The sequence below is a fragment of the Vigna unguiculata genome, chromosome 1 (assembly GCF_037176805.1).
Source record: "Vigna unguiculata cultivar grain cowpea cultivar isolate G323 ecotype 2 chromosome 1, ASM3717680v1, whole genome shotgun sequence".
Taxonomy (NCBI): Eukaryota; Viridiplantae; Streptophyta; class Magnoliopsida; order Fabales; family Fabaceae; genus Vigna; species Vigna unguiculata.
In genome coordinates, this window is record NC_140792.1 from 44,631,379 (window position 1) to 44,648,057 (window position 16,679).

The 16,679-nt window shown below is 34.0% G+C and overlaps 3 protein-coding genes across 8 annotated transcripts; all 3 read right to left on the reverse strand.

Annotated features, from left to right (window-relative positions):
• Positions 1 to 616: 616 nt before the first annotated feature.
• On the reverse strand, positions 617 to 4,868 carry LOC114187032 (HIT zinc finger and PAPA-1-like domain-containing protein). Of its 4 annotated transcripts, XM_028075144.2 has the most exons (8): positions 4,444 to 4,733; positions 4,234 to 4,332; positions 3,305 to 4,066; positions 2,061 to 2,697; positions 1,888 to 1,988; positions 1,706 to 1,795; positions 1,509 to 1,636; positions 617 to 1,120 (listed from the first exon to the last, which is right to left on the reverse strand). In XM_028075144.2, the coding sequence occupies exons 3-8, from the start codon at positions 3,965 to 3,967 to the stop codon at positions 976 to 978; spliced, it is 1,764 nt and encodes a 587-aa protein (XP_027930945.2). In that variant the 5' UTR covers positions 3,968 to 4,066; positions 4,234 to 4,332; positions 4,444 to 4,733; the 3' UTR covers positions 617 to 975. The 4 variants fall into 4 exon arrangements, with proteins under 4 accessions (XP_027930945.2, XP_027930939.2, XP_027930965.2 ...); XM_028075138.2 differs by lacking the exons at positions 4,234 to 4,332; positions 4,444 to 4,733 and adding an exon at positions 4,740 to 4,868; XM_028075164.2 differs by lacking the exon at positions 4,234 to 4,332 and having other exon boundaries at positions 3,305 to 4,060.
• Positions 4,869 to 6,886: 2,018 nt separating this feature from the next.
• LOC114163609 (uncharacterized) lies at positions 6,887 to 8,004 on the reverse strand. The gene has a single exon (XM_028047916.2). It carries the CDS (start codon positions 7,925 to 7,927, stop codon positions 7,172 to 7,174), a length of 756 nt encoding a protein of 251 aa, XP_027903717.1. The 5' UTR covers positions 7,928 to 8,004; the 3' UTR covers positions 6,887 to 7,171.
• A 2,062-nt stretch (positions 8,005 to 10,066) lies between these two features.
• On the reverse strand, positions 10,067 to 16,008 carry LOC114191351 (Protein kinase superfamily protein). 3 transcript variants are annotated; one of them, XM_028080530.2, is made up of 9 exons: positions 15,589 to 16,003; positions 14,312 to 14,572; positions 14,147 to 14,197; positions 13,528 to 13,899; positions 12,531 to 12,737; positions 11,586 to 11,957; positions 11,193 to 11,436; positions 10,962 to 11,109; positions 10,067 to 10,797 (listed from the first exon to the last, which is right to left on the reverse strand). In XM_028080530.2, exons 1-9 carry the CDS (start codon positions 15,596 to 15,598, stop codon positions 10,420 to 10,422), a joined length of 2,043 nt encoding a protein of 680 aa, XP_027936331.1. In that variant the 5' UTR covers positions 15,599 to 16,003; the 3' UTR covers positions 10,067 to 10,419. The 3 variants fall into 3 exon arrangements, with proteins under 3 accessions (XP_027936331.1, XP_027936324.1, XP_027936335.1); XM_028080523.2 differs by having other exon boundaries at positions 14,147 to 14,572; positions 15,589 to 16,008; XM_028080534.2 differs by having other exon boundaries at positions 13,864 to 13,899; positions 14,147 to 14,572; positions 15,589 to 16,007.
• Between the last annotated feature and the right edge of the window lie 671 nt (positions 16,009 to 16,679).

Here is a 16,679-nt window from a genome sequence, read left to right on the forward strand (position 1 = left end):
ATTTTATAACAAAAATACCAGTGAAGAAGGATGGATGAAACATCATCCTACAATTTCATTTTGCATTTCCTCATTCAAATCACTGTCCGTTTATACATTTTTTCGTGCTCTCTTTTTCTGTCATTTGTCCAAACAAAGCCTTTATTACAACTGAGTATCGGTGATGATGGCAAATTATCCTTTAAGCAATAAGACGCAACAAAACATGTACGACTGTCAATTTTCTATTACCTAGATTATTACACGACCAATATTTTAGAAGGTGATTGAGCAAATGAGTAATCCACAATATCATAAGAGCACTCAATCAAGACTTGGAGCGATTTTGCAAAATATTAGTATAGTAGTATAATGGGGGGAAATGAAGGATACATTGAATTTGTTAACTCAACACAGGTGACGATGAAAAGCAGAACTATGGCACAATGGAATTAATATAGTATGATGGATGAAGATGAATGATAGAATTAATATAACATGTCTGCCAAATATAAAGAGGAAAATAGTTTTTAAAATGTAATAAAACCATTGTACCAGTTATCACTTTGTTTTAACAGAGCATTTTTAATTTCTACTTTATTTCTTTTCTATTTGCAGTATGTGCACACATCGAAAATCATATAAGCTCCTTTAATTTTCCCAATGGGAATTGACTGGAAAAATGACTGATCTCATCTCATCTAATCTATACTAGTATTGCTGCTAAACGAGCAAGGGTAATAAACAGGAAAGGTCTGTCCATGCTATACATGTATCCATTACCAATTAACTGGATACCACTGCGCAAAGCCGCTTATAATAGCATTAAAAATAAAGTATAATAAAGCAAATGCACAAACCGCAATATGAGCTCTATCTACCAAACGCTCTCAACTCACAGTTGCTCAGCCAAAAGCCTCTGTGAAAGATAAAAAAACATCGATGGTGCCATGTAAATGGCAGAAGGAAGTGATAGGATAGGGGTCATTGAAAACATCAACAGGTAGTTTCAGCCACCACCTTCTCCTGGACAGCCTTGTAGCATTGGAGACTGCAAAGAGGAAGTTTTGATTTTGAATCCCGATACTTATAAGGATTTGAACAAGATGGACCAGCACACTTCTCGCGAGGTGGAGGATAACTGAAACAATAGTGATAGAATTAGCAGACAAGAAAAGTCTTGATGTATTTACCAAACAAACATCCCTAGTTTCAAAGGCATTTGTTGAAATGGGGAAACAGCTAAAGCCCAATGTACTTGCTAAGATTTCTTTATTGGCAAACAGCACAAATTTTTAATATCAGTTTACCCCCCTATTTTATTTGTCGACCATTCTGAAAGAGTTTCAGTAAGACAGTATGACAAAGGCACATTAAGCAAAGCTCGATAGATGCACGAATGTTTCCCTTTTGAAATAACAGTATTTTAAAATCAATTTTCATTCATTTCATTAGCCAAACATATATAAGCAAATTATCCGGAAGATGGTCTAACATGTCCAATGTATCAAATTCGCATTGCCTAATACCTGACAGGTTTGGAGTTAAATAAGCTAGGGAACCCCATTTCCTCAGGAAAAGTCACAACTGTTCCAGTCGGGCCCATTGTGTATTTGATGGTATTTGACGCATGCATTCTTGCATTTGCTGCCTTTTCCTGCAAAGAATAAATTAATAAAAAATAAAAGAAACAAAAAAATTGAATGTTAGTAGAAAAAAGAAATACCTGTGCCAATTCTTCCTGGCGCTTCTTTATTTTCTCTTCTCGCTTTTTTCTACTAGAGTCTTGACCAAGTATTTTTCTGATAGCCTCAGCCTACAAAATGAATTCAAATGGACGAGCCTTTTAGTGTAAAATCAAACACAGTGAGAGGGAAAAACTGTAATTTGGAGAGAACAAAAACAAACCTCAGATTCCCTGGCAGCCTTCTCAACTTGCATTCTACGCCTCTGTGCAGCTTCAGCTTTCTTCAATTGCTGGTCTACCTCTGAAAGCTTCTCCTTTTGCTCTGTAGTTAAGCAAAATGGTTAATAATTGAGTATAACATTGATTAAAAGATACAGTACATATAAATGCTCACTTCTAGGAGGGGCAGGTGGTAATCCATTGGGAAACTCAATTAAACTAGCACTCGATGCTGAGGCGTCTTTGCTTGATTGAAGGGCTCGTTGACGAGTCGTGAGGGTAATTTCCCTCTTACTGTCCATCAGTACATCAACAGACTCCTTCCTCTGTTTTTTCTTTTTCTTATCCTCAAGCTCACCTTCAGACCCTCCTGACTCCTCTTCATCCTCATAATCGGTGTCCTCATACACTCTATCAGATCTAGACTTTTTCTTACCGTCTTTGACTGACCTTGTAGAGGCAGCATTTTCCATATTAGAGAGCTTTCGATGTTTTTTGCTTAATTCTTCTTCATCTCTATAAACTGCAGAAACTTTTGATGTTTTCAGCTTTTCCAAGTACCGAATCTCATCATCCTCATCATCATCGTCACCAAATTCCCCATCAAGCACACGTCTCTTTGGTACTCGCTTACTCTTTCGAACTGGTTCAGACTTGTCGCCCAGCTTACTAGATGCGTTCTTTGTAGAAATCTTTCCCATCAATGATTCCTCCTTTCCAAGACCAAAACCACCCCTTGAGAAATCCTTCCACGGAACGCCTTGTAGACCACTTCTCTTGTCCGAAGGAGAGTTATTTTCATCTGAATTACTCTGTAATAAAACAGATTGATGAGAGCAATAAAAGCAGATTCTATAATTTAAAAGAAATGAGAAAATATTATATTTATAAGAAATAAAAACGCATCCATTCTTCAATAAGAGCGAGACCTAATAAGCCATTGCTGTCTAACCTCCCACCCCCAGACATGTCAGATAAGATATGCCTCAATAATCTAGCGAAATAACACTTTATAAAGACTTCTCACCATTAATGATTAATTACAAGAAAGGCAAATATCGTCAAACCAAATCCCATACGGGGTATCTCGGAAAAACTAAGCTTTTGGGTGGAAGCATTTAAATGATTCTATATCTAACACTCTCCTTCAAGCAAAATCTCTTTTAGCCTGGCACATTGGCAAGACAAATGCCCACTTTATCTTTCATTGAAATTTAATTCAAAAAGAATCGAAACAAGGATCAAATTCGTAACTAGTTACCAAGCGGCTCAGATCAAATTCTCCTATCTTTTAAGCTTTTAGATGGAAGCATTAAAATGGTTTTATATCCCTATAAAATTACAAGATACAAATGTTCGGGTTTAAGATGACACAGTAACTTCTGATATAAGCTACAGTTACGTCCAAAATATAATTACCTGTTGTTTTTGGCGTGGTCGGGAGGTATCCGATGAGCGAGAGCTCTTCATTGTTGATCCGCTTCCTGAAGCACCATTGGTTGCTGAGTTGGCTTGAATAGTACGTGTCACCCCGCCAACCTTGAGTTTAACCTTTTTAACTCGGCTCTCATTCCCCAATCCATCTTGAGAGCCACTAAACTGTGCCAAATTCACACTCTCAGGATTCCTTGCAGCATACAAATCTGCATTTCTGGATTCTAAATCCAAGCTATCCTTTGCTTTGCTAGAACCTCTCCAATTTGCCGGCGCAAGAACACCTTCACTACAGCGTTTATTATGCAAGCCACTCCGTGCAGGTTCATTATTATAAAATGCTTGGAACCCACCGTCCTTTTTACTCTTTTTATGAGATTTATCGTCTTCAGCTCCAGTAGCCGATGAAGTTTGAGAGACACAATGATTAAGATTGAACTCCTTCCTCTTGGAATTCGCATCGTAGCCAACATTCTCATCACTAGAGATCTTGCCAGCATCCTCTGACGGCGTTGAGGACAAGGGAGACAGTTCATGACCGTCAGAAACAGGCTGCGAATCAGGTCGCGGCCTGCGTGAAGTCTGACTCCTCTTCCTCCTCACAGCATTGCTGAGGCCATCAAATCGGGTACCACCCAAATCTTCCATTAAAACTTTTTTATTACACAATAGCAGAGGTTCCTCCTGTTTCACTTTCTATCACTCCCGAGGGAAAACCCTCACTAACCAAAACCGCTCCCGCTGCAACTGAGTCACAGGAAAACCATCAACATTCGCATTGATCATTCTCAAAAACCAAACCACACTATTTCCAATTTAGCCTAACCTCAACCTTTTTCCCACCACCCACGAAAATAACATACGTCAAAAAGTGAAATAAACTCAAAAATCAAATTTTAATGAAGATTGTTTACTTTGAAACCGTTTCCAAAAGACTAACAAATTAGGGGCAGTGGGAACTCGTGCACAACATTCACAGGTAAAATTGACGGATACGAAGCATACAAATTCTCCTGTTAAGAACAAAAATTGGAAACCTAAGCACGTAATTAAAGAAAAATAAACACAGTAGAGAGAGCGATTAGGTAAAATTGAGAAGAAACAGGGGCGAATTGGGTGAAAACCTCAATGTTGGAGCGAATTATTTGCGACGCAGTAGTTAGCGAAAACCCTTGGGCATAGGAGTGGGACGAGATGGGAAGAAGGTATTGTTGGAGAACGGGGTTTGGTTTGGTTCCGTTCCGCGGTGTTTGGTGTGTGAAGTTGAGGAATTGGGTGTTCGTGGAATGGGAGTATGAGAGTTAGGGTATTTGGCCCGAGCGGCGCGGGTTTGGGGAAGAAGGCGAAAGAAGAAGATGAAGAAAACCGATATGAGTTTTTGTAATTGTTATTGTTATAATAGAAACAAATAGGGAGTCACCTGCTACTGATTCTTCTGAAGGAGCCATATTTGGAATTCGAAGATCCCTACTCTCCAAAAAGCGCATGCCACAAAACAAACCTTCTTCTCAATATTATTCCTATTTCTCTTCCCACAACTCAGTAAGTGTATTTCATATTAGTTAATACTTAATTCTTTTAATCATACGTTTTTCAATCTAAATTTTTTACCTATTTTTTACATTTCAAATTATATTAATAATTCAAAATAACTTACAATATGTGTGTGTATTTATGTGTGACAATTTTAGATGTCCTCGTGGACAAGTTTGTTTAGTTATCCAAGTTAATTTTGTATTATTAGTTAAGATAATTTATAATTGTAAACAATGTCTAGATTTTCTTAGTAAATTCTAAAGTAAATTTGAGAATCCATAATATTAATTATCTGACACAAAGTAGATAAAATAAAAAGGTTTAATAAATAAGTTAAGTAGGTACAATATTAAAACTATATTTTAAGTATAGTTTAGAATATAATTTTAAATTTTAAAGAATTTGCAGATAATTTTTAAATAGAGACACTGTATATGTTTTGTTGACATGACAGCTAAAAGAGTGCACCAATGGCTTTTTCGTCAACTACAAAGAAGAACAAAGAACGAGGATAGATCGACAAAGTTTTTTTTTTTTTTACTGATAAACTACCTATTTAAATAAATAAAAATATCACTTCATTACTTCATTCTAATTAAAAAATAAAAGTTAATCTATTTTAATTTTATTTATGAAAATTTTGTTAAATTTGTCCAAAAATTAATTTCCAAAAACAAATATCCAAAGATAGTTAAAATGTAAAAAATGCTACATTGAAAATGTATTGACCAATACCATGTGATTAAAAAAAATTAACTTATCTAATAAACTTTTCAGTCCTTTATAATTTATTGAAGCATCATGCTAACTAATAATAGTGTTATTAACAACTATTATTAAACGCATACCGTAAAGTTTTATGTTTTAATTGTCTAAATATTAATTTATTAGAATATTTTAGGTAATTATTTAAATATTTTAACAATTTATTCCTATACGGTTTAGGAATGTTTAACTCAGTCTGGATAATTAATTAAAACTAGATAAAAAAACTCTCACATATTTTTAGTGTTTATCAGAGTAAGAAAGATAAGAGTTGGTTCGAAAAGATACTTAAGTTCACTTAAGGGATGAGATGATAAATATTTAATCACTTCTCTTAAGTGAAGTTTTTCTTAGGTGAAAGATGTCAACTCAAAGTTCACCATTTAATGAAGTTTTATTATAAATTAAAGTATAGGTTAATTTATTTTTTTGGTGTGAAAAAAGTTCAAAATGATCAAAATAATGACTAAAAACTTTCTTTTAAGTTCTAATAATCACTAATGTTTGTACATTATTTTTATTTTTTTTATAATAGTCATAAATAGCTAAATCTTCTTATGGTTAAGATTCGATATATATGTAATAGATCTAAACTCTTGCAACTTATAATGTTGTTTATCTAACTTTTATTTAATTACATCGTTATACTTTACGCTTAATGTTTGTATGAGATTAATATTTTTAAATTTAAAAACATTTAATTGTGGTTATTGTTATAAATAAAGTAATTATAGTTAAACATCATTAAATCTTGATATAAATGTTTATTTTGTTAATATATATTTATAAAAATTGAAAGAAAAATAAAGTAATTTCAGTTTAATTACTTGAATAATTAAAAATTAACTATTTAAATACGTTAGTACTATATATAACTTGCATATTTAGATTAAATTCTGCAATTATTTACAGAAGAGATAATTCTCCAGCACAATAATTTGCACTTTACATAAATTTAATAGTTTGTATATAGAGTTTTATCTCTTTATTTTTATTTCGTATCTTTTACACTTTATCTTCATGTCTTCATCATTTTACCATATATTTTATTTTTATTTAATCGCTTTATCGTCATTTTCATCTCTTAGTTTTTTATTTATTTTAATTACAATAAAATCCAAATATATTCCTTTTAAACTTAAATTAATAAGCAAATAAAACTCGTGTTTAAACTTAAAAATATATATTTTAATAGATTTAGTAAAGTGGTGAATAAAAATTTTGAAGTGGTGGGAACAAAAAAGGAAAGAATTAAGAAAGCATGCATAAATTAAAAAGACGTGCCCTCAGTCATTATCATTAAAATAAAACTGCAGAATTGCAGCTGCTGATACAAGCATACCTACTCAGATGGATATTTAACCCTATTAGTCCATCATCGTTTTTCAAAACTTACAAAATTTAAAAACCCTTGAGCCCTATTGCAGTGTGTTTTTCAAGATCACAACAGTGACCACAAAACAACCTTGCAAAGAAACGACAATGAACACAAGTAGTTAATATAAACATGATATCACTGGAAGCACATGCATGCATGCATCCACGCAATACTCAAGCCAAGAGAAAATTGTTACGGCTATTAACCATGGCATCCATGATGGCCAAGCAGTTCCCACCAAGCTGATACACAGTGTGAGAGTCCTCGGCGAAGGGAATGGTAACTCCGGGAGATTCCACAAACGCGTCCTCGCAAGTTGATTGGTCAGAGATAACGGAGCTGAACTTGTAATAAGCATCAACCACGTTCTGTTCGTTCAACAACTCCACGGCCTCGTTCACAGTTTCCATGATGCTCTTGTACTGAGACTTGCAGATGTCGAGGGCGCCGCGTGCCCTTCGGTCGATGTTAGGGTTTCTGAGTTCGTCGGCGATGAGCTTGGCGACCTTCTTGCTTTGGATGAAGGTGGCTTCCATTTCGGTCTCGAGAGCCTTCATGGGGTCGAAGGGGCCTTCCATGAATGGGGCAATGGTTCCAGAGCAGAGTGCAGGGTTCTCAGTGCCTTTGCAGAAGTTCATGACGTGGAGGCTGGGATTCAAGAGGTTGTCGCCTGCGTTCGATGATGCTGTGCCGAGGATGTTGTTGTTGGGGTTTGTGACGAGGAGGCTGGATTTGAAGAGGTTGTCGCCTGGGTTCGATGATGCGGTGCCGAGGATGTTGTTGTTGGGGTTTGCGACGAGGAAGGATTGTGCGGAAGACGGGGAGGAAGATGGGGAGGGAGAAGGTGATTGGACGGAGGCATGGGCGGTGGATAGTAAAAGGGAAGAGAGGGTCACGATGGTGATTAGAAGGTTTTTGTTGAATGCCATTGTCTCTGAGCTTCTCTTATTTATTTCGTTGGAGAAGAATTTTTTTGTGATGAAGAACAGAGACAATGGAAAACCTTGCTATGAAATGAGAGTGGAAGCGTGGGGCTTTATAGTTGAGTGAATGCTGAAAATAGGATGTGTGTGAACAAAATCCTCGGAGTTTCGTTGTGGTTCTCGTTAGATGCTTCATGTTAGCCGCAGTTTGTGTTGCTAACATTTTCGTTACAGTGCGCAATTCAGGGAGGGTTACGTTACGGTAATTAGAAAAAGTCGGAGTTGACTTGGCAACAACAGTGAAAAAGAACTAAAATCAATGTTTGTTTTTATTTTTGGGTAGGGTTATTTATTTTAATATCTAACAAACTTTTAAGCAAATTTTACATCAACTTTTTATTTTCAATTTTTTTTAAATATAAAAGTTAATTGTTTTAATAAGTAAAATACTGTGTAAAAAAGACATTTTTCTTTATTTTTTCAATATTTGTTTTTTTCCAAAATGGATTATATCCCAAGCTTACCCTTTCAATCTCTCATGTCTCCTCCACTCTATTGCAGGCCGAGGAGGGTTTTGAGTTTGCCACTAAGTCTGATATAGCTTGAAATACATGGAGTATTTGTATTTTGTTCTTAGGGTCAAATGTTTTTCACAGCTCTATTTTTTCTATTTACAATTTCATGAATTATTATTTTATTATAATATTTTGTTTAAATTTATTATTATTATTTTCGTATAATATTTAATTTAAAAACATGATTTTTTTCCAAAATAGTACTTTTATAATGAAGATTTTTTAAATAGAACATTATTTTTTCAAATGGACCTATTTCTTTTAGAAATATTTTCTGATTAGTTTTGGTTTTTTTATTTTCTAAAATGGGGAGGAAAAATTAAAAAGTCAAAAAGAGAATTAAAGTTAAAATTACGTAAAAGTAATTTAAGATAATCAATTAAAATATTAGATTTATAATTTAATTACTTTAAGAAAACGAATGAAATAAAAAATAATTTATGATTATTTTATTATAATATGAAATTAAATTTTTCATTATTGATTTTTATGAAAAGTAAAAATATTATAATAAAAAATATCTATGATCAATAATAATAACAATAATAATAATATTGTAAAATTTTTAAATTACTTTTTATTTTCATTCAGTTTTTTAAAATTACAAATCATTGGTATAATAATAATAATAATAACAATAATAATAATAAAATTTTAAAAATGAAAAAATAATAGTATGCCGACATTAATAATTATTCTTTGGAAAACCTAATTAAAATATTTTTTCAAAATATTTTTAAGAGCATGAACTGACACGACCAAATAAAATTGAATAAATCTGATGAATTATACCTTTTGAGTCTTGGTCCACAATCTCCACGAGAGACCATCTTTTAAATCAATTTATACTTTATTTTGAAAGTTACATAATAGGTTTATTTATTGAGAAACAAGTTAACAAAATCACATCTTGTGATTCTAAGATGATCTAAAGATAAAATATATTGATTTTAAGATCAAGATAAAATATTTAAATAACTAATTCTAGAATAATCTAATGATAAAATATCATTACTAATTAAATAAATTACATATTTATTAAATAATATAATCAATTGCCTATGATGATGGTGGAGTTTTCAACATTGATTCTGGTACTTTATTTCGGAGGTGGTGACACGTTTCGTACTAAGGAGAAAAATTTAATATTTATGAACATAGCACTAGTATCATCTATAAGTATGGGAAATGTGAAGAATGTTAACACCTACAAAACAAAAAATACTTGATTCACAATTCAAAATAATATTTAATTATATTTATTTTATTAATATATAATTGTAAAAAATATATTTTTTTCTTTTGTAAAGAAGTGAAAATATTATTTTTCAGTTTTTAAATGTCAATCTTGCAAAAGTCCGGTGATTATACCTTGAAACCTTTAAAAAAATAAATGACAACGATGACTTTTATTTTTTATTTTTATGTGGTTTAAAATAGGTCATTAATTAATATACAACTACTTTTTTAATTAATAATCTACATTAAATTATGTCAAAAATTAAAAAAAAAAATGTTAGGAGTCTAATTATAATTTTCCAAAAGGAAACTGTCATTTGACAACCCAGTATATATAAGCTAAATCAGCATCTGGAAACAGTGCAATAAATCATCTGTAACAAACAGAAGAATACAAGTATTAATGTTTTCAAGTCAAAAGATAAATATAACTGAGCTACTTGGCAAATTTTGTTCTATTTATACAAGCTATTATCTAACTCTTTAAATAGTTAATCTGCTAATTAGAATATTGATTACTACAATCATGTTACCAACAAAATGCTTTAAATCCTGAAAATTTTCATGATTCAACCCAGCTGTAGAATTGGAAGTGCTCCAAATCATGACGTTAAAAACTTTTGATTGAAAGCTTGAAGGGCTGAAAAAAATTGGAAGCCGAACATTTTGGACTTTTCTCAGTATTTATCGTCCTTCACAAAGATCTTCAGAGAAAACCACAGTCCTTGAAATGTTGTCATTTTCAAAGGCACTTATACCAGAGTAAGGACCCGAAGAGAATACAGAAGATGTTCCATCAAATTCAAAAGTGCTAGAGGACTGTCTAAGGTTGGCTCGAGTATTGGATGAGGCCAACAGAGAATCATGGTATTCTGTGACGCGTTGCACCATTTTAAGTGACTGCACCACTTCACCCATTGTGGGTCGCTGGTTTGCTTCGGGAGCAACACAGGCTGCAGCAATAGTGCAAACACGTACAAAATCTTCTTTAGGATACTTTCCCCCGAGGCTTGGATCAACAATCTCTTCCAACCTATCCTTATCTCGAAGGATTGGCCTAGCCTGAAATGAAAAATGAACTTTACTAACCACCAAGCCAATGTAAAAGTTTCAGAGTATAGATTTAACAAATTAAATTTTCAATATTTCCAAGTATATACAGAAGACATGAGAAGAAGATTTTAACTTCAAATAAACAAAGGGATTGACAAAGGTGTGGAACTAACCCAAGTAACAAGGTTCTCTTGCCCAGTTGGTTGTGACATATCCACAGGCTTCCTACCAGTAAGCAGTTCCAGTAAGACAACGCCATAGCTATAGACATCACTTTTAACAAGTAGGTGTCCAGTCATGGCATACTCAGGAGCTACGTACCTACACATAAAATTTTCATTAAACCTTAAATAATTAAATCATACGGAAAAAACTAGTCTGAAAAAAATAATATCAAGGCTAACCCAAATGTCCCCATGACACGAGTAGACAAATAATTTGATCTGCCTTCAGGTGCTTGCTTAGCGAGACCAAAATCTGCAACCTTAGCATGAAAGTTGTTCTCCAGTAATATGTTGGATGCCTTGAAGTCTCTGTGTATTACACAGGGCTGTGAGTCTTCGTGCAGGTATGAAAGTCCCCTTGCAGCATCAAGCGCAATTTTCATTCTGGTGTCCCAATCCAAAGGACAATTAATTCCCAAGGGACCTGATGGGAACAATGAAGGCCAATTTCAGTTCAAGGAAATGAACATGTTTAGAAAAACTAATGCAAATAAAATAAGTCAACAATAGAACAAAGAAAGCATGGAACATTTAATGCTAAAAGTTGAACCCGTGATTTGAAAACTACATTACCATGAAGCCAAGCCTCCAAACTTCCATTGGGAACAAGCTCATAGCAAAGTAGATTTTGTGACGAGTCACGATTACTGAAGTATCCCACTAGTTTTACAAGGTTACGATGATGCAACCGGCTAAGCATCTCAACTTCCACCAAAAACTCTTTGTCACCCTGTTGCCCTCCACTTGTAAGCCTCTTAATTGCAACAGGAGTACCATCGTTCAAGACACCTTTAAAAACTCTACCAAACCCTCCTTCTCCAAGTACACTCGCTGTTTCAAAGTTGTTTGTTGCTTCTTTAAGCTCTTCATAAGCAATAAATCGTGTACTACTTGGGTGAGGAAGAGAACCCACAGTTGAAATTGTACTCTCTATCCTTGGCTTTTCTGCATGTGACAAAACATTAGCAGCAAGGACAAATGGAAACAAATTTTAAACTATATCTACAATTATCACTACCACTATTAATGCCAATCCTATAAAAACTTCAACAGCGTGTCCTTCCTTCATAAATAAAGAATTTGGAGCCTCTCAAACATATTATGTTCTACCTTATTGTTTCAAAAATAACAGCATCCTACTTGAAACCCTAAAGAAAATTCCCAACTACATAAAATAAATAGAAGACCAATAGATGTCCATACTATTTTGCATCAAACAGACTTCAAACTGTGAGATTGGTGTTATCAAAACCAAATTGGTCACTAATTAGGTAAGGTAAAGGATCCGTTAGTTGATAGTTGAACCAGTAGGTCATTTGTCAAACTTATACATATTAAATTTATGAATTTTATACTGCACATATTATACATAAGTTACAGTTATCATTTTAATATGAAATATTGGAAGGGTACTATGATATTTCCAAATTATGCAAAATATGGACGAATAAAATGATTCATGCCTGTAAATGAAATCCAAAATAAGTTATAGAAACAGCTAAAATTGTAGATATTTACCAGTTTCCCCAGGAGGAGCGTTTGCTTTGGGCAGGAATGTACATAAACAGAATATAAGTACAGATATGATACCAATAAAGATTATGCCAATAACAATTCCAAGAATAATAAACAGATTTGAACGCCTTCCTGAAGAACCAGATGATGACATAGCGGTAGGTGAATGATACGAAGGTGTTTTCACAGGTGATGCAGCTAACGTAGGAGCTGAAACAGAGAAAGATATGTTATTATACACAGGGGACACATTTCTCATTCTCTTAGTTCAATAGCAGTATAAAAATGGGTCTGGCATTAAATTAGATAAAGACCGAGGCTTTGATATCAATGTAAACATCAGGTTCAAACTGTGTATATAATTCGATGAATATTGATTGATAAAATGCATAAATAGTGGTTACATACAGCACATCTTTAGTAACATTCATATCATTAACGATCAGTAAAGCAGCAAAAAAAAACTTTCATAAGCATTATCATTGTCTGTTGTTTACTCTAAGAATATAAAATCTATGAAGAATTATGTAGATATACACTCATCAGATGTCAAGAGTAAAGGCTAGACCCTTTCACCATAAGTAAAGCTCTTATTCTATACACATTTCACAATCAACAAAGCAGCCAAAAACTATCATAAGCATAAACATTGTCTGTTGTTCACGATAAAATACACTCTATGAGGAATATCTGAAAGGTTAGCAAATGCCATGAGGTAAAAAAATGACCTCTTTAGCATAAACATAACTTCCTATTCTCTTTATCACTTCCGCAGAAATAGTGAAATGAAAACAGAACACACAGAACACAGATGAATAAAGGCAAAGCTGTAACAATAAGATCTATATGCTTCTTCCATTCCTTATCTATATTAAAGACAAATATAGACAATCCACTAGGTTATCTATACAATAATAATCTCCTGGTTACTTCCAATGACCAAGAACACCAAAGCACCACTCATTATCAATGACATAATTAAATACAAAGGCTCAATTACCTTGTGAAGGCGCTGGTGGTTCAAACCAAGTTATATTGAGAAGTTGGTATCCACCCACTAATCGAGGGTCTAGTTTAACCTTATGCATTGAAAGCGACGAGTTTATTTTAGAAACTTCACTGGCAGAGAAACTGATGCCTTTATGTGGAGTAATATTCATTGATATATTTAATGTTGATACACTGAGAACATAAAAGTTTATCAGTTCAATCTGGGTATTTCGCAATCCAAGCTGGACAGCTAATTCATTAAGAAAATCATTCCAACTAGGATTTTGAGAGACATTCGAAAGAAAAAGGTCTAGCTTTATGGGATATGCACAGTGGCAACTCTTACTGGCTCTTTTCAGCACCATGTCTTGTTTACAACAATCTGGCAGAATAAAAATTAGCAACCATGTCATTATCAGTTTCAAGGTTCCAAAGTTCAATAAAAACATGAAATATTAACGTAATGCTTATATTGAAAATTAATTTGCTATATAAGGGCATGCCAGATACTTTAAGGTAGGCTCGCTTTGCAAAAAATGAAACAAAAACATTTAAAAGAAAGCTATTACAAATTAAAAAAAAAAAAAAAATACACTATCTATCTGTGAGAAGAAAAAGTGACGACATACTGGAAGCATAAGGAGACAATGGTGGCTGAGTTGAAGCAGAAGGGCCTGCAGCTGCAGTAGAATGTACAGGAGCAATATATTTAAAGCCAGGAATTGGATGTTTCATTTCACTCTTCATTTTGAATGGTATGGATAAATGTGAACTTGTAGGGGACTGGCCATTACTTGAGAAAGGACCGTATGAAGGAGGATTGACTGGTGACGGTGCTTCAAGTGGCGCACCTTGAGAAAGCACATGCTTTGACAAATGGAGACTTGCTGGTAGAGGTAGATCGTGAACAACAGTAAAGGCCAAAGGTGATCTAGAATCATATAAAGAAGGGGGCACCATTGTTTTATCATTTTCACCAGCCACAATCATAAATGCCAGGCAAGACAATATAAGCATCCATTTCAGCAGCAAGCCTTGAAACCTTTTTAACATACCTGCATTATTAGTAAAAGGTCAAAATTATCAAGGATACTTAACTAACGCTAAAATGCAAAAAAAAAAATAAATAAAAAATTGGCTTCTGAAAAACAACCTAAACTGAATTATGATTGTTTCTCAAGAGAAATCAGTGACAATAATCAAACCTGCATAATGAATATTTTCATTTAGCATCAGGATTGTGTTTTCGAAGTTTGAACAGGTTTCTGTCCTGCTCATGCAAAATAACCTGACCAGGTTTAGCAATGTGTTCTTTCAAGTGGCCTTTGGGCGACGGAGGATTAAATTTTCAACGAGAACTATACTTTCAATGAATTTATATTTTATTTATATTTTATGATTCAAATACTTTTTCAAAATGAAAGGAACAAAGTGAAATAAAATATAGGCATGTAATCTTTCTGCTCATCCTTTCTACTCGTCTTAATAGAAAATTTATAACTACTTTAATTTAAGACTCAAAAAACTTAGTCTCCATTCCGCGTCATCCAAAAAAATAATCAAAGGATAGTAATGCTTGTGGAGACAACATGCAAGGTCGATCACAGTAACTCATAATGCAACACCAATACTAAGGTTCTAAAGATTTTGGCAGCATTGTCTGCAATTTCCCGCAACATCAAGGATTGCAACCAATAATTGGGCGCAGTTTGAAGCCTTGATCAACATTCTACACCACGTCAACAAATTTCACTAGATCAACTACAGAGCAAGCTCTAGGTACACTGACCACAGATCCAAACAACTTATACACTCTACATGCGGCAATTTACAGTTGAATGCACGGCATCACTTATTGATTGAGCAGCAGTTCTCAAGAGAAAATGACAGCACACGCGAAACTCAAAATTGTAACACCATTAGGTTTCTTAGTTACTTGAACAAAAAAAAACAACTCAAACAATACTCCGATTCCAATACCTCGCGTTTTCCAGTGCATACTACTCGTTCACGGAACAAACTAACAGAAAACATGAATTAAACGAAGGAAGAACGCCGAACAGGCGATTACCGATTGACATGACCGTCACCGCTGATTGCACAAACGGCTCAGATCTAGGAGCAAGGACTGTCGGTAACTGAAAGCGAAGGTGGATCGAAATCCGGAAATTTGATCGGTGGTGTAGCTACGGTTTGAGATAGTGAGCTCCGAGTCAAACTCGTCATAGCGGAGTCAAATCGGAGAAACGTGATTTGGAGCGGAAATGGCGTTTTTCCAGTGAGTCAGTGCAGAAAGTAGATTTTTCTTTTCTGATATATATATATATATAAATGAATTGGGTTGTAATGGTTTTTTATTTTTGTTTTCCGGTGTTTTGGGTTCCGTTGCGAGGGATTTTTAAATGCGGGACCCAAAGGTGTCTGGTTAACGGAAAAGAACAAAGAAACGGTAATGGCCTAAAAAGGGAAGCCACGACTACGAGAGAGACAACGGGTGATGTCGCGCCTTCGCCTTATGTGTTTATTTTGCTTGAGTCGTGTTGCGGTTGGTGAGGTATTTCAGTGGGGGTTTGACTACTCACACACGTTAAACGGAGATTTGTGAGAGGATTATAATTTTTTTTACTTGATTCCATTTTTGTTGCACCAACACACCCTTTCCCTTCGCTTTAAAAGTTAAATAAATTAAAAAAAAAATAAATGAATATAAATTTTAAATAATCACAATATTATTTTAATTTTAAAACATAACTACTGACAGAACACAGTCATAGAACAGTGTCGGTGGTGGATTCCGTTAGGGAGTTTCACCGTTATTATTTGTAGTGTCAAAAGATGTAGTTTCTATAAAAATACTAATAGTTGTAATTCAACTTCATTATGTTTTTATTTGTTTTCTGTGAACTTTTTATGTCTTAGGATGAGAACCTATGGGTCATACCTGGACGTAATAAAGCAAAGGGATTGGGTTAAGAATTGAATTTGTCTATAACTAACCATACAAGAAATAGGCATCTCTGATAGCGGAACAAGAGAGCATATAATGAAATGAATTATGGTACAAAGTAAGATGAATGTCATAAAATTCATGTTTCTTCTCTAATTTTTGGTTTGACCAACCTATGTTAGGCTAACCTAAGTTAGGCGAAAATAAGTTTAGGT